General features: G+C 42.8%; 1 protein-coding gene across 2 annotated transcripts in view; it reads right to left on the minus strand.

Moving 5' to 3' along the window:
- The window catches only part of LOC115474052 (NACHT, LRR and PYD domains-containing protein 3-like), a 66,591-nt gene extending 50,161 nt beyond the window's left edge, over window positions 1-16,430 (minus strand). The window contains exons 1-3 of one of the 2 annotated variants that reach the window (XM_030209349.1): window positions 16,302-16,430; window positions 8,968-9,245; window positions 3,477-3,518 (exon numbers count right to left, since the gene is read on the minus strand). In XM_030209349.1, the coding sequence (XP_030065209.1) occupies window positions 3,477-3,518; window positions 8,968-9,229 (304 nt within the window). In that variant the 5' untranslated portion in view covers window positions 9,230-9,245; window positions 16,302-16,430. The remainder of the gene's footprint in view (window positions 1-3,476; window positions 3,519-8,967; window positions 9,246-16,301) is intronic. The other variant, XM_030209350.1, reaches the window with a different exon arrangement.
- Between the last annotated feature and the right edge of the window lie 608 nt (window positions 16,431-17,038).

Genomic DNA, 17,038 nt, shown 5'->3' on the forward strand with positions numbered 1-17,038 from the left:
GAGCAGTTCTATAGCTCAGAATTATATGCTTTTCAAGATTCAATATAGTTTGGCTCGTGCTCATATGTATGATATTATAAGTTACTCAAGATTAAACTCTCTTTATTCATTTTGAGACTACCACACCACTGAAGTGCTGAGAGGGGAAGGGGGCAATCCTTGCTCTCTACAAGGCATCAAATAAAGCTAACTGACCTGATGGCTCTTCATAGTCTCCACACAAAGAAGATTGTTGGGTCAGTGGGTGTCATTTGATGCTTTAAAGAGAACAGGGAACATTCATGCTCCCCAACTGCCACTATTACCATGTTAATGGGAGAGTCAAGGGCTTTCCAGAAGAATGGGGATCTGGGGGCTCAGAGGCTCACTTCAAATGTTCAGGAGGTTTTGGTGGGTGGATTTTCAGGGCTTGGGGCCTTTTGATACCAGGACAGGTCGTTCTCACGTGAGTGGGGCATGTTCTTCTGCTAGAAAGGGGAACTCTGGTCTGTGGACAGTGTGTGGTGAAATGTCAGGCTCACGCTATCATGGTCAATAACACTGATGCTTTCCCACCATTTAAAAAAACAAGTTAAAAGTGCACAATTATAATGTGACAAAATGGCACGTTTCCTCTTTCTCCATTTGCAAACGCATGCAAGTCTGTGGGAATGAAAAAATATAGTGGTCCTTTTACTAAGGCATGCAAACGATTTGCAAGCACTAAGGGCCTCTCTTACAAGGCTGCGCTAGCAATTCCTGCGTGGCAAACAAGAGGAAGCCCATAGGAATTGAATGGGCTTTCTCTCATTTCCCACACAGGAATCGCTAGTATGGCTTTGTAAACGAGGCCCTAAAAGCAGAGCAGCCCATTGTATCCCTATAGGCTACATGACTTAGATCACACTAATCTACTAGCGAAAACTAAATCCATTAGCACACATTAGTAAAAGGACCCCACAGTAAAGTGTGTCTCATTAGTGAAGAGAGTTGTATGAGGCTGTATGTGTGTGTGTGCGTATGTTTTGTGAATGCTTTGCACGTGTGTGTGCTTTGTGAATGCTTTGTGTGTGTGTGTGCTTTGTGAATGCTTTGCATATTTTGTGAATGATTTGCATATGTGTATGTGTGCTTTGTGAATGCTTTGCATATTTTGTGAATGATTTGCGTGTGTATGTGTGTTTTGTGAATGCTTTTGCATGTGTGTGTGTTTGTACCTATCTAGCTGATTTTCAAAAGAGATCGTTGCCCATCTTCCGACACAAATCGGGAGATGGGCGGCGATCTCCTGAATCCGCCCAAATCGGCATAATCGAAAGCCGATTTTGGGCAGCTTCAACTACGTTCCGTCGTGGGGCCGGAGAAAGTTGAAAAGGGGCGTGTCAGCATGGTAGAGAAGGCGGGACAGGGGCGGGCGTTGAGATGGCCAGCTTCACCCGATAATGGAAAAAAGAAAGCCGGCCGTCACGAGAATTTGGTCCGCTTTATTTGGACCCTTTTTTTTAGGTCCAAGTCTGGAAAAAGTGCCCCAACTGACCAGATGACCACCGGAAGGAAGCGGGGATCACCTCCCCTTACTCCCCCAGTGGTCACCAACCCCCTCCCACACACACAAAAAAAAGTAAGACATTTTTTGCCAGCCTGTATGCCAGCCTGAAATGTCATACCCAGCTCCCTGACAGCAATATGCAGGTCCCTGGAGCAGTTTGTAGTGGGTGCAGTGCACTTCAGGCAGGTGGACCGAGGCCCACCCCCCCTACCTGTTACACTTGTGGTGATAAATGTTGAGCCCTCCACAACCCCCCAAAACCCACTGTACCCACATGTAGGTGCCCCCTTCACCCCTTAGGGCTATGGTAATGGTGTAGAGTTGTGGGGAGTGGGTTTTGGGGGGGATTTGGAGGGCTCAGCACACAAGGGAAGGGTTTTTTTTGTTTGTTTTTTTTTGTTTTTTTATTAATTTTTTTTGAAGTGCCCCCTAGGGTGACCAGTTGGTGTCCTGGCATGTCAGGGGGTCTTGTGCACTACAAATGCTGGCTCCTCCCACGACCAAATGCCTTGCATTTCGTCGGGTTTAAGATGGCCAGCCCCGGTTTCCATTATGGCTGAAAATCGGAGTCGGCCATCTCATCTAACCCTGGCGAGTGATTTGCCGGCGCCAAGTGTATTTCGAAAATACACTTGGCTCCGCCCCTTTGTGGAGCCGGCCCCGAAGATGGCCGACCATCGCTTTGGCCAGCACCATTTGATTATGCCCCTCTATGTGTACAAACAGAAAGACTAATGCAGCCTCTCCAATAGGTGCTACTACTTGTGCCTTTAAAGGTCACAATTTTATTGAATTCTGCAATGTGTTTGGCAACAGGAACTGGCATTTTGGTGTGTGTTCTCCCAGATAAAATGCACACAAGTTAGTCTTAAAAATAGAACTGAATAGATCCAGAAGTGAATACTTTTGGGCTCATTTTCGAAAGAGGACGTCCATCTTCTGACATAAATCGGAAGATGGATGTCCTTCTCCCAGGGACGTCCAAATTGGTATAATCGAAACCCGATTTTGGACGTGCCCAACTGCACTCAGTCGCAGGGACGGCCAAAGTTCAAGGGAGCATGTCAAAGGAGTAGCGAAGGCGGGACTTGGGTATGCCTAACACTTGGACGTCCTTGACCTATAATGGAAAAAAAGAAGGACGTCCCTGACGAACACTTGGACATTTTCACCCGGACCTCTTTTTATTACGACTAAGGCACAAAAATGTGCCCGAACTGACCAGATGACCTTCTTCTCTACCTGTTACATTTGTGGAGGAAACAGCGAGCCCTCCAAAACCCACCAGAAACCCACATCTAGGTGCCCCCCTTCACCTGTAAGGGCTATGGTAGTGGTGTACAGTTGTGGGTATTGGGTTTTGGGAGGGGTTGGGGGGCTCAGCACACAAGGTAAGGGAGCTATGTTCCCGGGAGCAATTTCTGAAGTCCACTGCAGTGCCCCCTAGGGTGCCCTGGCATGTCAGGGGGACCAGTACAGTACAAATGCTGGCTCCTCCCACGACCAAATGGCTTGCATTTGGTTGTTTTTGACATGGACGTCTTTGGTTTCTAAAATAGCTAAAAATCAGAAACATCCATGTCTAGGGACGTCCATCTCTAAGAACGATCAAATTGAAGGATTTGGACGTCCCTGACAGTATTTTCAAAACGAAAGATAGACGTCCATCTTGTTTCAAAAATACTGGATCGGGACGTTTTGCAAGGACGTCCAAATCGAAACGTGGACGTCCTTGCTGTCCTCTGGCTCTATCCATAACATTACACACAGGGCATGAAGTCCCCAAAGTTCACACTTTCTGAATACTCTATACATTTCAGGTCCAGTTGGGGATCGGGATCATTAGCTGGGCATAAACGCAGAATGAAATACAACTCTACATAAATATTCAAAGTTTTAATTTATTAGACTAGTAAGCATGCTCTAAATAGATCTGGAGTTTTCATACCTTTTCTTATCTTTCGTATAATAATTTGATTATGCTCAGAAGCTGGAAAAGAAATTGAAAATGTTATTTCCAAATTATAACATGGCAGCTATGTCCAAGTTCTAAAAAGGGTCTCTATTTTAAGCCTATTTAATAAAAGCAATATAGGCACTTATATCCCTTTATAAAATAGGAGGCCAATACTCAATCCCCTGATATTCAAAACACTTTAATTTTGCTGTTGTTGTTTTGTACACTAGCCAGCTTATTTTCGAAAGAGATCTCCGGCCATCTTCCGACACAAATTAGGAGATGGCTGACCATCTCCTGAACCCGGCCAAATCGGTATAATCGAAAGCCGATTTTGGCCGGCGCCAACTGCTTTCCGTCGCGGAACCGGGCAAACTTCAAGGCAGGGTACACAAGGCGGGATGGGGGTGGGACAGGGGCGGGGCGGGGGCATGGTTACGAGATGGCTGGCTTCGCCCGATAATGGAAAAAAGATGGCCGGCTCGGGCGAGCATTTCACCAGCTGTACTTGGTCCATTTATTTTTAGGACCAAGTATCAAAAAAGTGCCCCAACTGACCAGATGACCACCGGAGGGAATCGGGGATCACCTCCCCTTACTCCCCCAGTGGTCACCAACCCCTCCCACCCTAAAACAATTAAAAGAAATTATGCCAGCCTGTATGCCAGCCTGAAATGTCATACCCAACTCCTTGACAGCAGTATGCAAGTCCCTGGAGCAGGATTTAGTGGGTGCAGTGCACTTCAGGCAGGTGGACCCAGGCCCATCCCCCCCTACCTGTTACACTTGTGGTGATAAATGTTGAGCCCTCCAAAACCCCTCAAAACCCACTGTACCCACATGTAGGTGCCCCCTTCATCCCTAAGGGCTATGGTAGTGGTGTAGAGTTGTGGGGAGTGGGTTTTGGGGGGGGATTTGGGGGGCTCAGCACCCAAGGTATGGGAGCTATGCACCTGGGAGCAATTTTTGAAGGCCACTGCAGTGCCCCCTAGGGTGCCCCGGTTGGTGTCCTGGCATGTCAGGGGGGCCAGTGCACTACAAATGCTAGCTCCTCCCATGACCAAATGCCTTGCATTTGACCAGGTTTGAGATCGCCGGGCCCAGTTTCCATTATGGCCGGAAACCGAACCCGGCCATCTCTAAAGCTGGGCCAAATGCTGACATTTGGCCGGGTCCAACTGTATTATCAAAACAAAAGATAGCCAGCTATCTTTTTCGATAATACGGTTCTGCCACCGCTTTCCCGGCGCCGCCTATATAGATAGCTGGCCATCTATTTAGCTGGCGCAGTTCGATTATGCTCCTCTAGGTATACTGTTTGTGCATAAATAGGGTAAGATTATATAATTGAGAATCCCTGTGCAGCCTTGTAGATGTGGATTACAGACAAGGTGAGACAGAAAAATCAAAAGACTTTGTGTACCTCTTACAAGGTTGATAATAGGCTGGATGACATGTAATCTGTTGAAAAGTCTCTGTAGTCAGGCAGAGTGACACTAAGTAGTGAAAAGCTCCAGTGAAACCTTTGCACAAGGTGACAATTTCATAGTCAAAAGACTCTGTAATAATCCTTGATTTTATTTTCACCTAGTGACATAACATGGGGTGGTTTGCATCTTCTGATACATATTTACAGGCTTGTTAGCGTGGATTAAAGTCACAATAATTGGGTCCAGCAACCAAGAAAAAATATCTAGATGTCGTTGCAGGAAGACCTTAGGAAATTGGAAGACTGGGCATCCAAATGGTAGATGAAACTTAATATGGACAACTGCAAGGTGATGCACATTGGCAAGAATAATCTGAATCATAGTTACCTGATGCTAGGGTCCACCTTGGGGGTCAGCACTCAAGAAAAAGATCTAGGTGTCGTTGTAGATAATATGCTGAAATCATCTGCTCAATGTGTGGCAGTGGCCAAAAAGCAAACAGGATGCTAGGAATTATTAGGAAAGGGATGGTGAATAACACAGAAAATACTATAATGGCTTTGTATCACTCCATCGTGCGACCTCACCTTGAGTACTGTATTCAATTCTGGTCGCCATATCTCTAAAAAGATACAGTGGAATTAGAAAAGGTTCAAACAAGAGCGACCAACATGATAAAGGGGATAGAACTCTCTCATATGAGGAAAGGTTAATGAGGTTAGGGCTCTTCAGCTTTGAAAAGAAAAGAATGAGGGAGATATGATTGAGGTCTACAAAATCCTGAGTGGTGTAGAACGAGTAGAAGTAAATCCATTTTTTACTCATTCCAAAATGACAAAGACTAGGGGACACTCAAGGAAGTTATATGGAAATACTTTTAAAACAAATAGGAGGAAATATTTTTCCACTCAACGAATATTTAAGCTCTGGAACTCTTTGCCGGAAGATGTAGTAACAGCAGTTAGCGTATCTGGGTTTAAAAAAAGGTTTGGACAAGTTTCTGGAGGAAAAGTCCATAGTCTGCTATTGAGACAGACATGGGGAAGCAACTGCTTGCTTTGGGTTTGGTAGCATGAAATGTTGCTATTTGGGTTTCTGCCAGGTACTTGTGACCTGGCTTGGCCACTGTTGGAAACAGGATACTGGGCTAGATAGACCATTGGTCTGACCCAATTTACGAATTTGAGTAGGTGTACCGTCGTGGACCCCCGTCTACTCTGGGAAGGAACACCTCTCAGACAGCCACTCTTCTTAGCCAGCCTTCCCTACTTGGTGATGGATCCCGCCCGCGCTTTCCCACCTTTGAGGAACAGGAAGTTGCATCAATTGACGGGAGCCCTGTAGGGAAGGCTGACTGGCTGAGGCGCTGAAGTAGATGACGAGATACAGTGGAGTGCTAATGGAATCGACGATCGCGATTCGCTGCAGTACCGGTGCTAGCGCGCTACTGGTGGTAGCGATTAAGGCGGGAGCACTCAGCAGGACTCAATCATGCCAGCAGCCGAGCCCTGAAGTGACATCACGCGGGGGAGGAAAAGAGGAGAAACCGTGGGGCACTGGCAGCGCTGCAAAGAACAGAGAGGACTGGTCTGGAGGAGTAGAAGAATAAAGACGGTCAGACAGAGAATGAAAAATGCTGATCCTGCTGCTGTTTGTTGAGAACTTGTGGCTGGGGAGGCTAAGCCTCTTATACCGGGCGCCTATGGCCACACCCCACTTGAGTTGCTCACTATGAAATTTAGGCATGCACGTTATAGAAACATGACGGCAGATAAAGGCCATATGACCCATCCAGTCTGCCCATCCTCTGTAACCCCTAATTCTTCCTGTTCCTAAGCGATCCCACATGCTTATCCCATGCCTTTTTAAATTCTGGAACAGTCCTCGACTCCACCACCTCCACCGGGAGGCCATTCCACGCCTCCACCACCCTTTCTGTGAAATAATACTTCCTTAGGTTACTCCTAAGCCTATTCCCTCTTAACTTTGTCATATGCCCCCTCATTCCAGAGCTCTCCTTCATTTGAAAAAGGCTCTCTTCCTGTACATAAATGCCCATGAGATATTTAAACGTTTCTATCACGTCTCCTCTCTCCCAGCGTATACATGTTGAGGTTTATAAGCCTGTCCCTATAATTTTTGCATTCAAGACCGCTTACTAATTTCTTAGCTGCCCTCTGGACCAACTCCATCCTGTTTATAATATATAGAATATAGGGCATTAGACAGATCCGCAAATAAGTTTCCAGTTTATTCAGTATTTACTATCCCGCCCATCAAAAGCATGTCTAAGAAGCTAACAACCTAAAAAGTTACAAAACAGAGAGATAAGTAGTAAAGCATGGAGGAGAGAGAAAAGGGAAGAACTATGATTTCAACAGGATAGAAGAATGGGAAATAGTAAGGGGAGGGATGTTGTCTGGACTGTCAGGTCTGACTTGCTTACCTCCGTGGACTGCTAAAGGGAGGTTAAGAATATGCATCAGAGAAGAGAAATGTTTTAAGATCTGTTTTGAAGTATTGGAGAGATGATTGATTTCGAAGGGATTGAGGTAGTTTGTTCCTAATTACTGCCAATTAAGTGCTTGTTAATGCCAATAATTGATTGTTAGCACCTAAGTGACTAAATAGTTTACATACGGTTCTGGGATCCGCACCCAAAGTTGGGCATCCTATACATAATCTGGGGATAACGGGCAACTTTGAGGGCGTGTACACATGTCCGGAGCATGGGCGAGCTGAGGGCATGTTGCCAAGGGACAAGTGCATCTTACAGAATGCTATCAGTCACACAGGTTACATGGTGCACTTAAACATGCCAACTTACACCAGCCATTGACTTGTCGTAAGTGGGTGCACCTAAATTTTAAGTGCATAAGTACATAAGTATTGCCATACTGGAAAAGACCAAAGGTCCATGAAGGTACATGAAGTCCAGCATCCTGTTTCCAACAGTGGCCAATCCAGGTCACAAATACCTGGCAAGATCCCAAAAAAGTACAAAACATTTTATACTGCTTATCCAAGAAAGAGTGGATTTTCCCCAAGCCCATTTAATAATGGTCTATGGACTTTTCATTTAGGAAGCCATCCAAACCTTTTTAAAACTCCGCTAAGCTAACCGCCTTTACCACATTCTCTGGCAACGAATTCCAGAGTTTAGTTACACATTGAGTGAAGAAATATTTTCTCTGATTCGTTTTAAATTTACTACACTGTAGCTTCATTGCATGCCCCCTAGTCCTAGTAAACAGACGCTTCACATTACCTGTTCAACGCCACTCATTATTTTATAGACCTCAGCTGCCTTTTCTCCAAGCTGAAGAGCCATAGCCGCTTTAGCCTTTCCTCATAGGGAAGTCATCCCATCCCCTTTATCATTTTCGTCGCCCTTCTTTGCACCTTTTCTAATTCCACTATATCTTTTTTGAGATGCGGCGACCAGAATTGAACAAAATATTCGAGGTGTGGTCACACCATAGAGCGATACAAAGGCATTATAACACCCTCATTTTTGTTTTTCATTCCTTTCCTAATAATACCTAACATTCTATTTGCTTTCTTAGCCACAACAGCACACTGAGCAGAAGGTTTCAATTTTGTCATGCCAAAACGATTTTGCGTTAGTATTCTATAATGGCTTAGGCTTGCATAAATATCATTATAGAGTTGGGGCTAACCGCTCTCTTCTGTGGCAATTACATCAAGTTACAGAATTGCCCCCAGGATGCTTAATCAAATACCCTGAAATGACCATAGAGGCCAATTTTGGCAATTATAGGCCAATAATTGGCCAAATTACACGGTCCTTTAAATAGTGAGGACCATTGCCACACAAAGCTTTAAAGGAAAGTGCAAGGTTTTTAAAATTAGCACAATTGATTATAGGCAACTAATGGAGTTCTCTAAATAGGATGTTGCTTTTTCTCTGATGTTTTTCCAAAAAGAATCCCTACAGCATCATTTTGTTCTATTTGCAGTCTGGACAGTAATTTTTATTGTACTGCAATAATCCAGATTATGCTACACTTACCATTTATTGTTTTGCTTACCTATCTTTTGCTGGAGTCCAAACGCAGAATTTCTGAGATTACTCTGTTCCAAAGTCTTGATTGCAACATTTGTACCTTCTCTGCCACAGAATTCTCTCAGGAGCTGCACAGTACTGATACGATCAGCCTCTTGAATCTTGTCTAGGGGAATGTGGCTGTTATGTTCAAGCCCAATGATCGGTAAACAGAATTTAAAGCGTTTGAATTCATCCTCCCCCAGACTTTCCAGAGCTTCAAGAATAAACAGATATTCTTGTGCCATCTTTAGAATTCAGGAACTAGAAAAACATGAAATGAAGCTCAATGGTCACATTAAACAAAGATTCTAACAAGGCCAAGCAACTGCTTGATTCTTCAATTAAATTTAAAAAGAGGCTGACTGAATTTTTGTTCCGGTTTTGGTGCCGAAACTGACCCGAAATCCTTTTTCTGCCTGATTTTGGGTTTGGCCAAAAGGTTATTTTAATTTCTGGCCATGTTTTCGGTTTCGGCCAAAAGTGACCACGTGTTTTTAATGTCTCCCTCCCCCTTCCCCTGAGCAGAAGTTGCTCCTCCTTCCAGGCCCCCACCCAAGTGCTCCCCCCCCCCCCACCTATAGGAACCCCTGAACCTATCTTAGGATCCTTGGTGGTCAAGGAGTGTAGCTGGGGCAGGAGCAATCCCCAGTTACTCCTGTCAATTCACGCCTGCTCTAAAAATGGCTATTGTGACTGGATCTTTCCTTCAAAACTGACCTCAAGTCTTCCTCTTCACTGATGCCTACAACTAACACTGCCTAGCATTGCATTTATAAGGGCAGTGGTTGCTGACCTGGACCTTTTGTGCTTTCCCATTCAGCCTTCTTATCAAATATTGTACTTTGTCCCCTCTTCCCCTCACAGTCAGTAATTCAGCTCTCTCAACCCCTCCCTGTTCACACTTAGAATGTAAACCATCCAGACATTAATTTGGTGGCTGGGTAGAAGCTTTCAATAAACATGGAAACTTGGCATCACTTTTGCCCTGACTTACACCACTAGACCACCAGAGATTGTAAGGTAATCCTGGGGGAAGGGGGGTACTCTGTATTTTTTTTTTCTTTTTTATACTGTGATTACAAATAATGAAGTTAAGATCATGCACAATAGTTTAAGAAAATTAGAGTGCTCCAAATAAATGCTTTTGATACACTATTTTAGCAGGAATTTAAGACTAAATTTAGGATAATAAGCTCCTTAGGCATTAGCCTTCCTATGGAGTTATGACATCTGCTGTCACTCCAAATGTGGCTAAAGTCAGCCATTGTAAAAGTACCATGGCTTTTAGTTTCATTAGCTGTGGAGGCTATTTGGGTTGGAAATGTGTTCTTTCATTATTTAAATTATGTTCTGGCTTGGATACTCTGGGTTTAGCAGGGAGATGCAGACTGCACTGGCTCACAGTCACACAACTAAACTTAAATTTTCAGTTTTGGTTTCAGCCAAAAGCTTTCAGACTGTTTCAGTGGCAGTTTCGGTTTAGGTCAAAACTGAAAAAAAAGCAGTTTCGGTCTGCCTCTAAAGTTAATCAATAATTATAGCAGATAAATAACTAATAATAATTAATAATAGGCTTACCCCACCGATCCAACTTAAATACCTGAACTCCGCGACACTATAACACCATAGTCCGTACTGATCACCAAACAATCTCATCTGTTCTTGCTATCCTCTTTATGGTCCCACCACATGTTCCTTCATGTGGTCCCTACCCTTCCTACCTCAACTTAACCATTATTTGTATTTGTTTTACTCCAGAGTCTATCAACACCTCTCTGGTACCATGTAAGCCACATTGAGCCTGCAAATAGGTGGGAAAATGTGGGGTACAAATGTAACAAATAAATAAATAATAACCTTCTACTCTTATTGATAAGCTAAGCAAACAAATGTGGTTTAGCAATACTTCATTATATCAGCATTCTTTGCCATCACACACATACACACCACAGCCCACTGCAGCTAAAAAGCTGTTGATTATTTAATTGCACTGAAGTTACTTCCTCCATAGAATGAAGTTGGGCTTCAACCCACCTGTCGTGTCGTGATCAAACACTCCATACTTCACCAAACTGATACCCACCAAATTAAAGGAAGATTATCTAAATACGGTCAATACCACCAAACGGAAGGAAAGATCACAACAAACACACACCATCCAACGAACGACAACTAACAAAAATCCACACATCAAACCTAGCAGCCCCATACCAAAATATCCAAGTGGGCTACATTAATGCTAGGTCCGTAGTTAACAAAACAACAACAATAACAGACTGGATTAACTCAGAAAACCTCGATCTTATCTTCATCAATGAAACTTGGATCCACAATCAAAAGGACCCCATAATCCTTGAACTATGCCCTCAAGTTTACAGAATCACTCACTGGACCAGATTGGAAAAGAGAGGTGGAGGCATAGCACTAATCTACCGAGCACAATTCACTATCGAAACCATTGCAGAGTCCATAACACCCCCAACTAGAAATTGTTTCATTCAGAATCCAAAACGAATCCCTGATCGATCAACTGAACTGCGTCCTGTTTTAGAGTCCGCCCGGTAACTGGAAAGAAAGCCAACCTATCTTCACGGACTTCATCTCAAACACTTGTGTAAACAACTCCAATACACTAATACTAGGCAACATAAACCTTCACCTAGAAGACACCAACTCCGCCAATGCACACGAATGCAAAGACTTCCTACTGTCCTGGGATCTCAAATGGCCTCACATGCAAGCTACCCACATCAAGGGACATACACTGGACCTCTTATCACACAAACTGTCCACAGATCATAGCCTATTAATAACAGACATAAAATGGTCAGAAACACCTTGGACCGACCACTACAAACTGAACCTATCCCTAAATTGGCGAAAGAAGGGATTAAATCGTACACCAGAACAAACAACTTACACTACGAGAGGGCAAATAGATCCACAAGCATTCTGGCAACAGATATATGACAATGGATGGACAACACAAACTGACTCCATACATTATCTCAATCAATGGGAGGATAGATGCAGAAGCGTCCTAAATGAAATAGCACCCATAAAGACAAGAATATCAAGAAGACAAAACTCGATACCATGGTTCAATGACGAATTAAAAAAAATCAAAACACAATCCAGAAAATTTGAATGAGCATGGAAAAAAATAAAAGATGAACATACACTCAATGCATGGAAACAAATACACAGAAAATACAAATATGCAATAAGACAAACCAAAAGGTCCTATTACAAAACTAAATTAGGACCGGATAACAAAGATCTGAAGAAACTATTTCAACTTGTAAATAAGTTATTAGACACCACCCCTGTCACCACAACCAACACAGACATCCCACCTGCAGACAAACTGGCTGCCTACTTTAACAAAAAAAAAAACCAAATTACGCAGCACTCTTCCTCATCACAACACCGACATTGAAAACTTCTTCGACGACCTGGACCTAATCTCGGGTGGATACCCAGCTGACCGCATCTGGTCAACATTTAATCTACTCACCACTGAATCAGTTACACAAGCGACTCATAGGTTCACCAATACCCACTGCAAACTGGACATATGTCCCAGTCATCTACTTAAATCCGCCCCCGGGTGCTTCATAGAAGACCTCACATCCCACCTAAACTTCATGCTACAACAAGATTTCTTCCCCGAGGAATATGGTGACATCCTACTTACCCCAATACCAAAAGACACTAAGAAAAACACAAACGATCTCACCAACTACTGCCCAGTTGCGTCCATCCCTGTAGTAGTAAAATTGATGGAGAGCTTGGTGACCAAACAGCTTACGTAATACATGGACAAGTTCTCAATATTACTCGACTCACAATCAGGATTCTGCTCCCACCATAGTACTGAAACTGTCCTAGTCACTGTCCTGGCCAAATTCAAGCAGGAAATAGCCACAGGTAAAAGCATACTTCTCCTCCAATTCGACATGTCGAGCGCATTCGACATAGTAAACCACAGTATACTACTAAGACTCCTTGGTCACTTCGGGATTGATGGAAATGTACTTAATTGGATCAAGGGCTTTCTAACCACCAGAACATACCAAGTAAAATCAAATTCAAACATATCACCACCGTGGAAAGCAGCCTGTGGAGTACCTCAAGGATCACCATTATCACCAATACTCTTCAATATAATGATGATCCCACTGGCAAAGTCCTTATCCAATTGAGGCCTCAACCCGTTCATCTATGCAGATGATGTTACAATCTACATTCCCTTCAGACATGCCTTGACAGAAATAACCAATGAAATCAATGGTGGCCTGAACATCATGGACTCTTGGGCAAACTCATTCCAATTGAAACTGAACACTGGAAAAACGCACTGCCTCATCCTCTCATCTCAACATAACAAGTACAAACCCACAACCATAAACACCTCAGGACACACCCTCCCTACCTCAGACAGCCTAAAAATACTCAGCGTGACAATCGACCGCAACCTTACTCTCGAGAGCCAAGTAAACACTGTAATAAAGAAAATGTTCTATTCAATGTGGAAACTCAAACGAATAAAAAAAAACACAGTAATAAAGAAAATGTTCTATTCAATGTGGAAACTCAAACGAATAAAACCTTTCTTCCTGAGGGAAACTTTTCGAAACCTAATACAATCAATGGTCCTAAGCCATGTAGATTACTGCAACGGAATCTATGCGGGACGTAAAGAACAACTCGCAAAAAAACTCCAGATCGCCCAAAACACAGCAGCCAGACTGATATATGGTAAAACATGATTTGAAAGTGCTAAACCCCTTCAACAAAAGCTGCAATGACTCCCAATCAAAGAACGGATCATCTTCAAAATCTGCGCTTTGGTCCACAAAATTATCTACGGCGTAGTCCCAGGATACATGACAGACCTCATAGATCTACCAACCAGAAACAGCCTGTCCCTATCACTTTTGCATTCAAGACCGCTTACTAATTTCGTAGACGCCCTCTGGACCGACTCCATCCTGTTTATATCTTTCCAAAGGTGCGGTCTCCAGAACTGCACGCAGTACTCCAAATGAGGCCTCACCAGAGACTTATACAAAGACACTATCACCTCCTTTTTCCTGCTGGTCATGCCTCTCTTTATGCACCCAAATCATCCTTCTGGCTTTGGCCGTCGCTTTTTCAACCTGTTTGAAAGCTTTAAGGTCGTCAGACACAATCACCCCCAAGTCCCGCTCTTCCTTCGCACACTGAAGCACTACACCCCCTATACTTACCGTTCCCTCGGATTTTTGCAATCCAAGTGCATGACCTTGCATTTTTGGGGATTAAACCTTAGTTGCCAAATATCGGTCCATTCCTCGAGCTTCGCTAGGTCCTTCCTCATGTCACTCACACCCTCCAGGGTGTCCACCCTGTTGCAGAGTTTAGTATCATCCGCAAAGAGACAAACCTTACCAGACAGCCGCAATATCGCTCACAAAGACATTAAAAAGAGATGGCCCTATGACCGATCCCTGCAGTACTCCACTGATGACCTCCTTTTCTTCAGAGCAAGCTCCATTTACCACCACTCTCTGTCTCCTACCATTCAACCAATTTTTTACCCAATCAGTTACTCTAGGTCCCGCACCGAGGGCACTCAGTTTATTTATCAGTCGCCTGTGCGGAACCGTGTCAAAGACTTTGCTGAAATCCAAGTACACTACATCAAGCGCCCCTCCCACATCCAACTGTTTGGTCACCCAGTTGAAGAAGACAGTCAGAGTCATCTGACACAACCTGTCACTAGTGAACCAACGCCACCTCGGGTCTCGCATTCCATGTAGTTCAAGAAATGTCACAATCCTCTTTTTTAGGACCAGGAGCACCAGCCTGAACAACCTACCATCTGCCAGAGGTAGAGAAAATACTGGAGTTTTTTATTGAGCACCGGCAGATTATACTAGTGAGTTCACTGGAAGAGATCAGTTTTTCTCTACCTCCATCAGCTGGTAGGAGGGGATAACACCCATTCGTTAGGGCAATATGGCCCCAGATGAGAAGGAATAATGAATATTTCATATAATTTTAAGAACCAATATGGTTATGGAGGAGATTTTACAGAAATGTAAAAGTAAAAAGGCATTTACATTTATGTATAAGCAGCAATTTTAAAAGAGGTGCTACATATAAACAACCGTATTATATAATTATAAATCTTTATTCAAATAGTATATTTAATAAATCACAATGTTGTTCACCACTTATTTAAAAAACATACAGACTAACACTCTTCCACACTCATTGCATTCTCACTCAAACATTTCATACATGCCCATTTACTCACATCATCCCATGGGTGGGAATATTGTGGGATATAAATGTCATAAATAAATAAATAAAACTAATACAAAACATTTAATATCATTAACAAAAAATATTTCATGACTATATATTCTACGATCGTTGTCACAAGAAGCAATGTTCATACTTCTAATGAAAATCTCTTCTTAGTCCATATTGTCAACTGTCATCATATCAACTGATAAACATCCAGGAGTTGTATCCAACAAATTCTTGACTTAAGAAGATTTTTCTCTCATTCATCAAAATCCATAAGGAACAGCTGTTACAACTCCAATTGTTCCACTTGAGAGAAACAATCTTAATTCTTTTACAATTTTGTACCAAAATCCACTTAATAATTCTCTTGTATCTTTATCATCTTTATCATATATATGCAGGAAGCATGCACAATTTCATACTTGGTTTTGTTTTGTTTTTGTTTTTTTACAATGGCTGTTCCACTGTACATGCCATAAATACATGTGAGCTTATACATGCTTAACTCCCACAAAACATGGTTCAGACTGCAAAAGAAACCCAGGAGAGGTGAAAGCAGCAGGTAAGAAGTATTGCTGACTTCTCCTGCCAATTGGAGTGCAAAAGATACAGACCTCTGCAGTAGCAATGGTACTGGTCCTTCACCTTACTCTTCTTTCTGACAGCAGCTGACTTTAGCAGGGCAAAAATATGCCTTGGAAGCTGTTGATTTACACATCTGAGAGAGCCCCTTCTAAGCTTTTAGTCCCTAGGCACATGCCTAATTTGCCTGTGCCTTAATCCTGCCCTGAACGGCACTAATGCTCCCACTGAGCCATGAGGCTAATCCGCTAAATTCCTTAACAATATACATATGCTTACTTCATTCTCTGTTTCCTGGTTTCCATGCATCAATGCTGGACTGTTCTGTACATCTTTAGTTAACCCATTAGTGCCCAATGTTCCCATAATAAAATTCCATATAGGAAAGTTGGGCACTAATGGGTTAAAACAAGAAGTAAAATAAGAGTTACTTACAAGCTACTGAAAATTCCGGGACAGTATTCACAGGGACAAGAACAGGCAAAAATGCTTCTCCAAGTGCTTGTTGGCAAAACAGTCTGTAGAATTATTTTTATAACATCTTTTTAAAAGATTGCAGCTAAAGCGGTAATAGCCGGAAAATGAAAGTAGGTCACATTCGTTCTCTCTCTCCCCCCCCCCCCCCCTTCCCGCCCACTGAAGAAGGAAATAGCTTAAACCAACAAGCACTTTTGCTAGTCAGTTTAACTGTTTGCTGGCACTTAAAAAGTATATATTTAACAGGACTGAATGGTTGGATATAAGGAAAGTGTATGCTTAAGAAGGAATAGGAAATGGAAGCATAAGTATTGAGAGAACTACATAACAATAGTACTGGCTTGGTTAACACGTGTATGTACAAAACATGCGATTATGACATGAGTATAGCTTTATCTGAATTATTAAATACTCACTTACATACAGAGGAACATTTACTGTTTTATTGACCCAGGTAATCTTAAAGCATTTCAAAGTGGAAATCCTGCTAAGGGAAAATTCAGAAACTGTAAATTATTATTTCTAATAATGATGAAAGATTATCAGCCAATTTAGATTAATCTAGAAACTGCAGCTTCTGTTACTGATCTTGAACATCCACCTTAATTACTTCAGTATGACCATCTTGAGATGTAAACTTAGCTATTGGCTCACCAGAAAATGTACAAAGTTGAGTAAAAACATCCACAACTCCA

Source organism: Microcaecilia unicolor, chromosome 7, assembly GCF_901765095.1.
Source record: "Microcaecilia unicolor chromosome 7, aMicUni1.1, whole genome shotgun sequence".
NCBI lineage: Eukaryota > Metazoa > Chordata > Amphibia > Gymnophiona > Siphonopidae > Microcaecilia > Microcaecilia unicolor.